The sequence below is a fragment of the Miniopterus natalensis genome, chromosome X (genome assembly GCF_054644295.1).
Source record: "Miniopterus natalensis isolate mMinNat1 chromosome X, mMinNat1.hap1, whole genome shotgun sequence".
Classification (NCBI taxonomy): Eukaryota; Metazoa; Chordata; class Mammalia; order Chiroptera; family Miniopteridae; genus Miniopterus; species Miniopterus natalensis.
The window spans coordinates 24,076,819-24,092,005 of NC_142103.1; the positions used below are offsets into that span (position 1 = coordinate 24,076,819).

General features: G+C 34.2%; 1 protein-coding gene across 1 annotated transcript in view; it reads right to left on the minus strand.

The window, feature by feature from the left end:
- Positions 1 to 15,187, minus strand: part of COL4A5 (collagen type IV alpha 5 chain) — a 211,507-nt gene that overhangs the window by 110,328 nt on the left and 85,992 nt on the right. Inside the window, exon 3 of the mRNA XM_087829355.1 lies at positions 7,375 to 7,464. Coding sequence (XP_087685481.1) covers positions 7,375 to 7,464 — 90 coding nt within the window. The remainder of the gene's footprint in view (positions 1 to 7,374; positions 7,465 to 15,187) is intronic.

Here is a 15,187-nt window from a genome sequence, read left to right on the forward strand (position 1 = left end):
GACTTTCTTTTCTAGCTGTTGCTATAGACTCCACGCAAAAGAGGCTGCTCACATGTGTTAATCTACCCATTTCTAGTTACAATCCCATTGCTTAAAATATAAAGTCTTTTCTAAGCTTTTATTAATTATTTTCTTTAAAAATTAAATAAAGAAAACCTTATTCTGCTCCAAAGGCAGGAATTGCAATGGAATATATAGCTAGTAGGCCACTGCCTGTGGACTTTAGATAGCTTTTATTAAACTGGGACATGTTATTTTACGAAAGTGGTTTCCAAACTGCTCAGCTCACATCCCTAAAGGTTCCAGTGGAGGTTCCTCCATGACTATGTCACAGCCCTCCAATCAAAGCAGCTCTGTTCTTATCTGTTTTATGAGGGGCTTCTGCAAAAAGTTTCATTTTGAGAAAAGGTTACCTGGTGTATTAGTTTCCTATACTACTGTTAAAAATTACTATAAACTTTGCAGCTAAAACAACACAACCTTACATTTCCAGACATCAGAAGTATGACAGGTGTTCAAGTGGCAGAACTGTATTACTTTCTGAAGGTTTTAGGGAGAGAATCCATTTCCTATCTTTTTCCAGCTTCTAGAGCCACCAGCATTCCTCAGTTTATGGAATTCTTAAATCTTCAAAGCCAGTAATGGCTGGATGATTCTTTCTAAATTGAGTCACTTTGACACTGACTCTTCTGCCTTCTTCTTCCACATTTAAAGGACCCTTGTGATTATGTGGGGGCCGCCCAGACAATCCAGAATAATCTCCCTTGCTTAAAACCACCTGATTAGCAACTTTATTCCATATGCAATCTTAATTTCACTTGTTCTCAGGATTACGTCATGGACATCTTTAGGGGGTGGGTATTATTCTGCCTACCATATCTTGCTTTTTAAAAAGCTTAATATTCTACTCTTTCCACAACAGATGCATCTCTAAGGAGATTAAAGAAAACTGAATTCTATTTTAAAACAACAAGAAGACCATTTGCATAATGAATCTTTTTGTGTCTTCCCACTAAAGGCAGAAATAAGATGAGGATACTTTAGTATTGTTCTGGTTGTGCTAACTAACGTGGTTAGATAAGAGAAAGCAGAGGTATAAAAATTGGAAAAGATGAGGCAAAACTGACTATTTGCAAATAATATGATTGCATGCATGGAAAAACCCAAGATAATTAAATGAAAATATAATATAATTAGTGAGATAATTCAGTGAGATAACTGTACATAAAATAAATATGAAGAAACCAATAGCTTTCTTAAATACCAACAACTACCAATTAGAAAACATAATGAAAGAAAATATGTGATTTGAAATAGCAAAAACACGATAAAATATTTAGGAATGAACTTAACAAGAAATATTCAAGATTAATAAGAAGAAAAGTTTAAAACACTTTTGTTCATAAGGAAGACTTGAACAAATGGTAACATGTTCTTAGATAATATAACTTAATATAAAAAGGTCAGTTCTCAACCAATTTAGTTACAAATTTGATACAATAAAAATTAAAATACCGTTAAGATTTTTTTTTAACTGGACAAGGTGACCCTAAAGTTCATATGGAAAATAAACAAGCACGAACATTGAGGAAAATTCTGAAGAAGAAAAAAAAAAGACCAATGAGAGGATATCAGCCTCTCAGATATAAAAAATATCGCATGTCAATATTTAAAATGGTTTGGTTCTGATATTTAAATAAGCAGACCATTGGAAGAATATGGAATGTCCATAAACAATCCCATATGTTCATGTGAATTTGGTGTATAATGAATGTTTCATTGAAAATCAGTGGGGAAAACTGTATTGGGACACAGTTTTGAGGATATCAGGAAAAAAAATAAAGGTGGACTTTACATCACAGATTATATACCAGAATGAATTAGGAATGGATAATATTTCTACATGTAAAAATGCAACTATTAAAATATTGGAAGAACACATGGGAGAATTATTTTATAATTCTTATATGTAGTGTAAAAGGCATTTCCTACTCAAAACCCAAAAGCCATAAAAGACCTATGAAAAACATACAGAGACACATAAATATATGCACTATGCACAATCCAGCAAAGCAAAATGATGAACCAGGGGGAAATAATTGCAACTCACAATACAAAGTTTAATCTCCCTGCCATATAAGTATATTATTGAAGTATGAAAACACCAACAATCCAGTAGAAAATGGGCAAATTATATGAATAGACAGTTCATAGAAAATACAACTGATTCTTACACTTATGAAACATGCTTAATCTTGCTCTTAATAAGAGAAATGCAAACTAAAAGTACATTGAGAGACCAGTTTTCATCTGATTGTTAAAATCCAAGTTTCATAATAGAGTTGGTAAAGCTATAGGGAAATTGATCTTGTATATTGCTGAATCATGAATAAATCAGCCCTGGCCAGAGTGTCTCAGTTGGATGAGCATCATTCTGTGCACCAAAAGGTTGCTGATTCAATTCCAAGTCAGGGCAGATGCCCGGATTTCAGGCTTGATCCCCAGAAGGAGGTGTGCAGGAGGCGGCTGATTGATGATTTCCTCTCACAAAGATGTTTCTCTCTCATTCCCTTTCCCTTCATCTCTCAGGGGTGAGGAACTTTTTTTTCTGCCAAGGGCCATTTGCATATTTGTAACATCATTCAAAAGCCATATAAAAGTATCAACTTAAAAATTAGTTATGAAAAAAGCTCCTAGGTTTATTGCATTTTGAGTCCTGCCTGTGGTTGTCTTGGCAGTGCCAGACCAAGTGATTTTGTGGCCCGTGGGCCAGATGTCCCCCACCCCTGCTCTATAAAAATAAATTTAAAAAGTCTTTAAAAAAAGAATAAATCATACAATATGATTGTGTAACCACTATGCTGTCCAACTGAAACCAATACAAATAATATTGAAAGTAAACTGCAATTGAAAAATAAAAACCACCATAAAAAGAATAAACCATATTATATCTTGGGGAGCAATTTGGCAGTATCCATAAAAATATATAAATACATGTGCCATCTGATCCAGCAATACCATTTCTATTAATCTTACAGAAATGATACCTTATTGGGGAAAATAAAACAATTAATATTGTATATCTTACTGAGTGAAAGAGGTGAAAGGTTTAAGAAGTACATATTGGTAGTTATAAAATAGTCATGGGGATTTAAGCTACAGCATAGGGAATATAGTCAAGAATACTGCGATAACTATGCATGGTGCCAGGTGGGTACTGAAAATTTCGGTGGGGGGGGGGAACACTTTGTAAAGTATGTGATTATCTCTGCTGAACAGCTGAAACCAATACAAAATAATATTGAAAGTAAACTGTAATTGAAATTTTTTTTAATGTATATCTTAGCAACACTGTTTTTAGTAACAAAAAATTGAAAACTACTTAAATGATCAAAAATAGGGGACTGGCTTAATAAATTATGGTTTATACACACAATTAAATAAAATGCAGTTATAAACATAATGAGGAAGTTTGGTGTATACTGATATGGGATATATACAAAGTATATTAAGTCAAAAACAAAGGTAAAATGATGTGTTAAATATACTACCATTTTATAAATGAAAGGAATTAAAAGTGTGTCCATGTGTATATAAGCATGTATGTATGTACATGTATATACTTATACCTGAATGTATATCCATAAAAATTATTGGGCATATTTTCAAGAAAGTAACATAAATGGGTACCTATGGGGATATGGAGAACTCAGTGGCTAATGGACACAGATGGAAGGGAGATTTTTTTCATTGTATGTGAATTTATTTTGAATAAAGTAATTGTATATCTACCAAAAATTAATTAAAATATTTTTTTAAAGAAAAAATAGTGTTTTATTAACTACCACACTGTTATAATACACTTCAAATATACAATAAGGCAGCCTTTAAATTTGAGATGGTCTTAAGAATAACAAATGAACAGAATTCCAAATTTTTTAAATAGATGAACAGCTGCAGTTATAAGTATACATTTAGGAAAGTTGTATAGCTAAGCTCTTACAAGATCAGCAATGAAACTTCATTTTTAATAATAGATAAATCCTCTGGAAAATTTTATATATACACTCATGTATACATATATACACACACACACACATATATATGAGTGTGTGTGTATGTATGTGTATGTGTGTGTATATTTGTTTTGTATATTTAACTTTCATATATGGGAGTATACAGACTTAGTATATATGTTAACATATACACATGTACCATAATTCCCAATCACATAAAAAGTATAAATTTGGCTATGTTGGAAAGCATAAAGTCATAGTAAAGGCAGAAGCAGAAAGTGCTTCAAATTCAGAATCCCAAAAGTTTAGAAAGCAATTCAACCTTCTCATTTTATGGATATTGAAATAGAATCAAAGCAAAAGACAAGAATGCTTTCTAAATTTAAACTTTATACAACCGCACATTTAAAAATTATCATACTACTATAGAATAGTCCCAGTTAATGCTAAATTACTCCAAAGGAATTCTGATGTAGTTAACTTTTTAAATCTGACAAAATCTTTATTAAAACTATTACCTCTCATCAAGGTGTGCATGAAATTCAGCCCCTAATCCCAGGTAAACTCAGATTGAAGAAATGTAACTTTATTCTATGGTCTCTTATTATAACTGGACCTGATGCACTGCCAAAGTTGGACCGCTAATTTCTGTTTCAAAGCACTCATTTCACTAGCATGGCTGAAATTTTCTCTCAGTCAATTGGAGTTCCCACTTCATTTTCACAAGATTGTGCCTAAATTATGGGGAGCTAAAGGGGTTCCAAGATGTTGAAGGGTGAGATAGTTTAGTCCACACTGGCATTCATTGAGATGTCCGATACCAATAGTTTGCATGGATTGCTGTTGAGTTAGTAGTGCTCATTTTCATCCACTTGACTCTTTCACATCTCCCTGCTACTCTTCTGTGCCACTCCTGGATACACCAGAAATATTCTGCTGTTTTTGCACCTCATTAGACATAGGGAATTCTCTAGAGTGACCCATCTACTTAAATCTATGCAATCATTTAGGATCTTGCTTTGCCCTTAGTGTAAAGTTCTACTCAGGAAGAGCACAGGTTCCTTCTGCTCTTAAATCTAACAAAACTAACTTGATGTAATGCCACCTCCTTAGATATAATACTCAATCAACAAAAGGCTTCCCAACTGGTAGGACAACAGCACTTTCAGGTCCGTGAGCCTGGGAATTGAAGAGGAAGGCTCTATGGATCTATTCCCTCTTCTTTCTCTACCACAGAATAACCTGTGTGACTTCTACCTCACCAAATTCATTGAAACTCCTGTCCCAGGTAGTTGTAATCACTCTAAATTTGACAAACTGCTGTATATGTCACCTACCACCCAACCCTGCAGATTAATTCTCACTGCTATGCCACTAGAGGCAATAAATGGACACTTCTCTAAACATGGAAGTTTTCAGTACCTCAGATACCCCAAACGTATTACACTGGACCTGAGTTGCCACAGTTGGACTCTGACACTACAGAAACAAAATGCCTCCTCAGATGTCAACTTGTTCCTGTCTGAGATGAGATTAACTGAAGTTCATGGGAAAAGATATATGTGGTCTTCCAGTGGGACTATTTTGACCTCCATAGAGGTGGCCTTCTTTCCTATACTTTCCATCACCTTACACAAATTTTCCAATTCCACTCAAGGACTGTACCTACCAGGAAAGTCTTCTGATTCACCCATGGTAACCAATGACTTTTATACTCCCAGCACTGTGTGTGTCCCCCTTGGGGTATAATTTCTTTTGTAAAAGTTATGCCTTTGACATTCCTACCAATGTAACACTTAGTTATGAGGCATTAATAAAAAACTTCCAAATATTCAAACTAGCTCCGCCCACTGAGCATATCATACTAAATAGAATAAAAAGAGAACTCCAAAACCAGGTAGACTCTAGTTACTCAGGAGATTTGTCATGTGGTATTACTATCTGCTCATGCGTATGCTCCAGGCAACTTTTCCCACTGTCAGGGTCATTCAATTAAGAAACATAGTTTGCAACCTTCCCTTACCTCTTCTGAAGTCATTAATGACATTATTTCACCTGTGGAAGCACAAAAGGCTGGCCTCAACTCCTTGCCCAAGTAGTGTTGAATAACAGCGTAGCCTTCAACTTCCTGCTGGCCAGCAAATGAGGGGTCTTGTTATTGCCAGCACCTCATATTGCACTGAAATCATTGAAACTGGCAAAGTAGAAATGTCCATCACAAGACTTAAGAAAAAAGCCTCCTGGCTTTCTAACGTAAATCGGGTGGGTTATGGGCCACTTATCCTTGGCATGGCAATGGTTGGGGCTCATGATTACACTCAATCCCCCAGGCAGACCTGGAATGATTTTAATCATGACCATGATCTACCGTGGCCTCTGGCTAATTACCCTGTTTTTGACATAGCCCCTCAAAGTCCAACCCATTCAGGTCCACAATGGGGTAGCCTATTTTACTTACATGGGTCCTGAAATATCAAAGGATGGAATTGAGAAGTCTGACTCCTGGCTAAAAACCTATGTGTAATTTTTCAGTCCCAACCATAGGCAATTACAAAGGCCTTACGGTAGATCACCCTGGGGAAAGCAACCCATTCCACACCAAACTTGATGTATAGCTTATGCGTAGCAGTAGCTGAAGGAAGTTGGAGTCAAGGACTTGGGGGGCCCCCCTCACTGGTCATGCTTTCAAGCATATCTACATTGAAAGGCCTCTGGAGCCTGTGTGAAAAGACAGGGGAAGAGGTGGAAGAGGATCTTTGAGGACACTTTTTCTGTACTCTGACTTAGTAGTTTTCCTCTCCTAGCTCTTTCCATTCTCCTTTCTCCCACCCCACCCCCAGGTCCAAGAAAAACAGCAGGAGTTTTTTACTCCATGCTCTCTTAGCAGTGAAACAATTTCCCTTCTCTGTGCTGATCCATCTGACCCTCACTGGTGCTCTTCCATGAGAAAAAAATGCAACAGTGGGGAAGTAGGCGCTTTTCTATGGTTTAGCTTTTTGCTAATACTGTCACAGTCAGTGGCTAAAAGCTTGACTGTTACTTTCAATTTGGCTGTCTTAATCAGCTACTCTGACACATGGCAATTCAACTCTCTTCAGTTCAGCTAAGATCTTGACAGAACTTAATTTTTGTTAAGAATCCCAAAAACCACATACAATTAACAGCATCTTCCAAAAGCATTTGAAAACGGCAGTAATATTCATTTTTTAAACCAATGATAGACTCTCAGCTATTCTACTGTTTTACTTAAATGTTAGTTTCTGGCTATAATTCAGTACCTTTTTAGTTGATTTGACATCTATTTTCACTGACAGGGCTTAATTCCTCTGATGTTACTGGTTGGCAACTTGGCACATACCTTTTGTCCTCGAGGCCCTGGAGGCCCTTCTGGACCTGGAAATCCAGGCAAACCTGGATGGCCTTCCAAACCTGGAAATCCTCTCTCCCCCTGCAATTAAATAAGAATAAAAAGTAAGGTCATTTATGAATTTTCAAGCACAGGAATGGTTGAGATTCAAAAGGATCAAACAACTATCTAGAGAAAAGTAATTTAATAATACAAGTTCCACAGTATCCACTAACGTGAGAAAACATTTAAGATGTGAGCAAAGCACTCTGAATTTATGGTAATTACATTACATATGGTAATGTAATCTTGTGCCTTCTTGTAAAAGTAAAAAGCATATCAGCGATGAAGTGAGGTTTAAACATACTGACATCAAGAGTTTAACAGGAAAGATGGTAATAAATCCAGGAAACCAAGTCTTCAGAGGTTAAATGAAAAATGTATGGTGCAGGGATGAAAAGGGGTAAAAAAACACATCAGAGAAGCCTTCAGATTTGTTGTAGAGTAGAAGAGTTGCAGGATTATCCAGAATGAAAATTCATTAGCTGATTGGAGATTAATTAGCCAAAAAAGACTTTATCTAGAACATGAAAATTTTTATATTTTTTCTGATTGTAAAATTAACACAAAAAATGAATGTTTATTGTAGAAAACAAAAAGTAAATAAAGAGAAACAACCAATGATTCCTCTACTCAGAATTACTGTGACTCAAGTCCCAGTTCTGACCGTATAGCACTTATCAACACCAGCAAAGGAGGGCTGCCTACCTATCAGTGAGGATCCACTCATCAGTATCTTATTAGCATCTACAATAAGGCTGCCTGATGTGCATATCTGTGCAGCCAGATAAATGGAGGTAGGAGACCCTCCATGTGTACTAATATATCACTTGATCAACACATTAGGGTTTGTTAGCTTGCATACAGCCAGTCATAGTAAGAGTGTAAACCCTAACAGAAAACAAATTCACCACTACCTAGTTTAAGAACCCCAAGGGCTCATAGCCTCACAATGCAGGCTCCCATTTGCAAGGCTGCAAGCAGTTCCTCTACTTTCCTAAGGATTAAAGGCTGAGTCTCTACCCAGAGACTCTGGACTCCATCTATGAACCTCTCACTAGATCTTATCCCCAGTGACAGCCTAGGCAACACCGAAGAAAGAGAAAGCATCTGTATCTACAAGACAATTAACTAATGGGCCATTGGAAGCACATTCTCCTAAAGGTTATGGTACAGATGAATTTTATTCATATTCCCAGTTTGTATGCGTGAGTGTGTGTGTGTGTACATATGTGTGGTAAGCACTGTTTAGTTCAAATATCTTAGATAGTTTTGTATTGAATAAGTTCCTTGTTATAATGAGTCATACTGTAATAAATACAAATACTTTGAAAAGGCTACTCCGGTCATTTTCCACTTACTACTTCAAATCCAGTAAAGCAAATGTTAACCAATTAATGGTAGGTCTAAACATTCCTGTTATTTTGACAATTATTATTGACATGTTACTACATTTTCTTTAAATATATCTTTTGATTTTAATTAGTCATAGAATCATGATAATTTAGTATTCATCAACTTCAACCTAATTATTTTTAAGGAAATAGAGGGAAAGAGGAGAAATAAAAGATTTAAAATTTTTAGTTTTGGATTGCCTCAAATCATTACATAGTCCATTCCTGACAGAACTGGTAGTAGAAATCTGATCACAAGTGTCAGTCAGAAAGGAAGTTAGAAGAAAAAAAAAAATCCAGTTCTAGTAGATTTCCATATATGGAAACAGAGCTACATTTTGGGATCTCCACTGGTATTTAGAGCCTATCTGTGCCAAAACTTGAGGATAATTCTTGAAGAGAGCTATATTTTCTAAGAAGCATAATTGTTGTCTGGGCTATAGATAAGAAAGGAATAAACTAGAAATTGAAATTGGTGGGTGCTCAAAATTTTAATTGTGTTGGTATTAATAAAATCATATACCAATAAGTTATATATCATGAAATCTTCTCATACTATAGTCAAATAATGTGGTCCTATAGCTGACTGAGTAATATTATAGCAAGGAAGGCAGAAGGGCAGCTACTGGAGAGTAGCCAAAAGAATTGCAGGACCAATCCCTAGCCTTAGAAAGGTAGAAAGTTTCCTGCAGTACAATGTATAGAAGACTTCCATGAGGAAGGTGTGAGGGAGGTCCTTTACCTAATTCCTAATACAGATGGTAGGAAGCAGACATTTGTTGTGTGCTTACCTTTTGCTACCACTGGCTGTCAGGTAATCATTTAATCTTTACAACTAACCTAGATTTTACAGTAACTTGCTAACACAAACATAGAAAATGCCAGTGTGTCTATGTATGAGGGTGAAACTAAAAAAAAACACTGTTTTTTCCTGTCTGTCCATATTTGGATAAAAATCATTCTTTGTGAAATAAACTTCTCTCTCTGCCTATCCCTTAAATATTGGTATTATTCTGGATTTTTTATTTATTTATTTTTTTTTTAGCCTTTCTCTCTCTCTCCTTGGGAAATCTCAAATCTCACCACTATTCTTCCTAGAAGCTTAGCTCGCAGGGCCAACTGTCTTAAATATCTCCACTTGAATATCACATAGGCAATTACAATTCAACAGCAATAATCACAGCAAAAATGTATTGTGTGTTTTCTACATGCCAGCGTTTATTCTAAACTCTTTCCATGTTTTTATCCTATTTAATCCTCCCAATGACAATATGAAGTAAATGTTATTATTTCCATTTTACAGATGAAGAGTTAGGACAAAGTGTTGTATAATTTTCCCAAAAACAAGCTTAATATAAACCAACACTTGAATTCATTAACTTTTTACCATCTTCCCTATTCCAGGAAATAGAACAACCCAGCTACTTCAATCAGAAATTTGTTAAAATCATTGACTCCACTCTCTTTATTACCCTTTCATATAATCAATCATGCTATCTTCATTATTGTATTATTAGTGCCCAACAGAACAAATACTCAGTAAATATTCATTCAATGAATGAACTTCCTTAATGGATTATAGAAAATGTATGGAATATATTTTTGCCCAAAATTCAGAAAAAATGAGTTAGAATTAGTAGAAATTATACAAAAATTATGTTTTGTGATAAAGCTGTTTTATATACCACAAGCTAGTACTTAAAAAGAAGGATAACAGGTGGATTTACTTAGAAGTATAGAGCCTACTTTGTGAGTCAAAGACACTCATAAAAATGTTATGATTTTACAAAAAGAACACTATAATCACAATAAGAACATACATGATCATGGGAATGAAAAAAAAATTTAAGAATAGTTTCTCAAGGAAGATACAAACTTAACAAAAAATATTGGATTCCTGTAGATAGAAAGAATTAAAATTAAGACAAACTACTATAATGGCAATTAAGATTAAAATTATTTTAGATTATAATACAATATGCATTATAATATAATATTGTAAAATGTAAACATTATATAAACATATGAGCAAGGCAATACCTTAATGGAAATTGAAAACAATGATTGAATTGGATAACACAATTATAGTCTTTTTGTGTAATTTCTATTTTGTTTTTGTAATTATATAGCACAAAGAAATATTTGATGTAATATAACTAGGATAACAAGGATATGGCTCTTTGGCAACTGTCAAAATGGAGATAATTTAGGTCAGAAGGTCTCAAACTTTAGCTTGCATAAGAACCATTTGGACAGATTGTTAAAACACAGATTACCTGGCCTTACTGCCAGTAAATGCTGATGCCACTGGTAGAGGGACAAATTTTGTTTAGGTAATGTTTGTGGCATGAATTTTAGATTGTCAACTGATTACTTTCTTGTTCTCATTAGGTGTCTGGCTAGTTTTGTTTGTTTTTAGCAGTATGCATGTGGACACAGTCCTTCAGTAGAATCCATACGTTTTATCATTTTTGTGTTAAACTTACTTTTAAAAAGCAGTTTTATTGAAGTAAGATTAATATGCAATAAATTGCACATATTTAAAGTATACAATTTGAAACTTTTCACATATGTAACAATAAAAATAATGTACATAACTTTCACTAACAAAAATTTCCTTTATCTTTTCAAGAAATGGTGCTGGAACATCTGAACTTCCCATACAAAAATTAATCTAGACACAGACCTTACAACTTCAAAAATTACTAAAAATGGATCAGAGACCTAACTGTAAAACACAAACCTATAAAACTCCTAGTAAATAACATAGGAGAAAACCTAGATGGCCTTGGATATGGTGATAGCTTTTTAGACAGAAAAACAAATGCATAATACATGGAAGAAATAATTGATAAGCTATATTTCATTAAATTAAAAACTTCTATTCTTCAAAAGACAATGTCAAGAGTATGAGAATACAAGCCACAGACTGGGAAAAAATATTTACAAAAGACACACTTGAGAAAGGACTATTATCCAAAATATACAAAGGACTCTTAAAATTCAACAAGAAAGCAAACAATGTGATTTTAAAATTGGGCCAAAGACTTTAACAGACACCTCGCCAAGAAAGGTAACAAACATATGAAGATTGCTTCACATATGTTATCAGGGAAATGCAAATTAAAAGAACAATGAAATACCACTACAAACCCATTAGAATGGCCAAAATCTAGAACAGCTACAACACAAAATGCTGACAAGGATGTGGAGCAACAGGAACTCTCATTAATTGTTGGTGGGAAGGCAAAATGATACAGCCACTTTGGAAGACAGCTGGGGGTGTCTTACAAAAGTAAACATATTCTTATCATATGATCCAGCAAAAGCACTCCTTGGTATTTACCAAAAAGAGTGTAAAACTTATGTGCACACAAAAACGTGCACAGGAATGTTTATAGCAGCTTTATTCACATTTGTCAAAATTTGGAAGCAACCAAGATGTCTTTCAATAGGGGAATGGATAAAGAAACTGTGGCACATCCAGACAATGGAATATTATTCAGCACTAAAAAGAAAAGATCTATTAAGCCATGAAAAGACATAGAGGAACTTTAAATACATATTACTAAGTGAAGGTGCCAATCTAGAAAGGCTACATACTGTATGATTCTAACTACATGACATTCTAGATAAGGCAAAGCTATGGAAATAGTAAAAAGACCACTGGATGTCAGAAGAGGGTGTGGGGGGAGATAAATAGGTGAAGCACAGGGGATTTTTAGGGCAGTGAAAATAGTGAAAAACCCACAGAATGAATAACACCAAGAGTTTACTCTAAGGTAAACTATGGACTTTGGGTGATAATGATGCATCAATGTAGGTTCATCAATTGTTACACATGTACTATTGTGGTGGGAGAAGTGAGGGTCTGAGAGGCTATGTATGAGTATGCATGTGTGGGGGCGGGGGGGTCTCTGAGAAATATCTGTATCTTTTTTTGCTGTGAAACTAAAACTTCTCTAAAATATAGTCTTTAATTTAAAAATATTAAAATTAACATTATAAATATTTTTTCTCTTTCCCTCTTTAAAACATCTTCCTTGTGCCTCTCTCCACCCCTACCCCAAGCAAGGACTGATTTGCTTTCTGTCACTATAGATTGCATTTTCTAGTACTGTATATAAATGGAGTTGTAAAGAATGCATTTTTTTTTTTTTTTGGTCTAACTTTTCACTCAGCATATTTATTTTGAGATTCGGACCGGTTGTGGTATGTATGAATAGTTCATCCCTTTTTATTGCTGAATAGTATTCCATTATATAAATATACTAAAATTTGTTGATTCATCCATCTGGTAATGAGCAGTTGAGTTGTTTCCTGTTTCTGGCTATTACAAAGAAAGTTACCATGAAGTCACGTACAAGTTTTCTGCAGATATATGCTTTTATTTCTCATGGGTAAGTGCCTAAGAATGGACAAGGTCATATGATAAGTTTAGGTGTACCTTTCTAAGAAGTTGTCAAACTGTTTTCCAAAGTTTTGCAGCATTTTAGATTCACACCATCGATCTATGACAGCTCTAGTTGCCCCACATCCTTGCCTATACTTGGTATGGTTCTGATTTAATATTTAGACATTCTAGTTGGTTTACATTAGGATCTCATTGTGGTTTTATCATGCATTTCCCTAATTAATAATGTGGAGTAACTTTCATATGTTTATTTGCCATCTATATATTTTCTTTTGTCTGAAGTGTCTTAAAATCTTTTGCCAAATTGTTTCTAATTTAATATTATGTTGGGACTTCTTATTATTAAGTTTTGAGATTTCTCTTTTATTGAATTTATTGGGGTGACATTGGTTAATAAAATTATATAGATTTCAGGCATACAATTCTATAATACAACATCTGTATATTGTATTGTGTGTTCACCACCCCAAGTCAAGTCTCCTTCCATCACCATTTATCCCCCCTACATCCTCTTCTACCTCCCCCAACCCTCCTTTCCATCTGGTAATCACCATACTGTTGTCTGTACCTATGAAAGTTTTTTCTTAATCTCTTCACCTTTTCAGACTTCTATTTATGTGCTGGATACAAGACTTATATTAGATATGTGATTTGCAATTAATTTTTCTTAGACTACGGCTTGTTTTTCCATTCTTTTAACAATGCCTTCGGAAAGGAACAAATTTTAACTCTGATGAAATACAATATATTTGACTTTTCTTTTATGGATCATGTTTTTAGTGTCAAATCTAAGAAACACCTGCCTAGCCCAAGGTCAAAATGATTTTGTCCTATGATTTATTCTGAAAAATTTATAGATTATGTTTAAATTTAGAATTATGATTCATTTTGAGTTAATTTTATATACAGTTCAAGCATTGAGTCAAAGTCCATTTTTGTGCAATGTGCATATCCAGTTCTTTCAGTACTATTTGTTGAAAAGACTATCTTTTCTACACTGGATTGCATTTGCACTTTTGTAAAAAATAAAAATAAAAAAATCAATTCCTCATACACCTGTGGACTTTTTATTCTGTTCTATTCATCTACATGTCTATTCTTCTCTTACCATGTTTACTGTACTTGGAATTGCATTGAATCTGTAGATGAATTTGGAGAAAATTAGCACATTAATGATATTGAGTCTTCTAATCCATGAACATGATATATATTTCCATTAATGCAGGTCTTTTATTTCTATCAGCAACATTCTTGTAGCTTTCAGTGTACAGGAATGCACATTTTATCTGATTTATTCCAATGTATTTCAAATTTTTGATGCTATTATAAAAGATGATTTGATAATTCCAATTTCTTATTTTTCATTGTTAGAACATAGAAATGTAACTGATTTTGGTTTATTGATCTTATTTTATTGGTTTTGTTTATTCTGTGATCTTCTTAAACTCAGAAGTTCTATGGCATTTTAGTATTGCCTATCAATTTTTCTACATTGGCAAATCATTCCATCTACAAAAAAAGACAAGTTTTACTTATTTCTTTCCAATAGTCTCATCTTGCTGCACTGGCAATTTCAAATAGAAGTGGTGAGAACAGATATGTTTCTGATCTTAGGAGAAAAGAATGCAGTCTTTCTCCATTGAGCATAATTTTAGCTGAAGGGATTTGGTAGATGCCCCTTAAGGTCAAGAAAACCCCTTCTATTCCTAGTTTGCTGAGAGTTTTTATTAGAGAGGGATAATGAATTTTGTTAAATGCTTTCTCTACATCTATTGAGATAATTCTATGGTGGGGTTATATTAAGTTTTAATTTTTTAGTCTTTTAATATGCTCAGTTACAATTTTTGATTTTCAAATGGTAAACCAACTATGCATTCCTGGTATAAACCCCACCTAGTAATAGTGTATTATCCACTTTATATTCTATTGGATCCGATTTCCTAAAACTTTGTTAAGT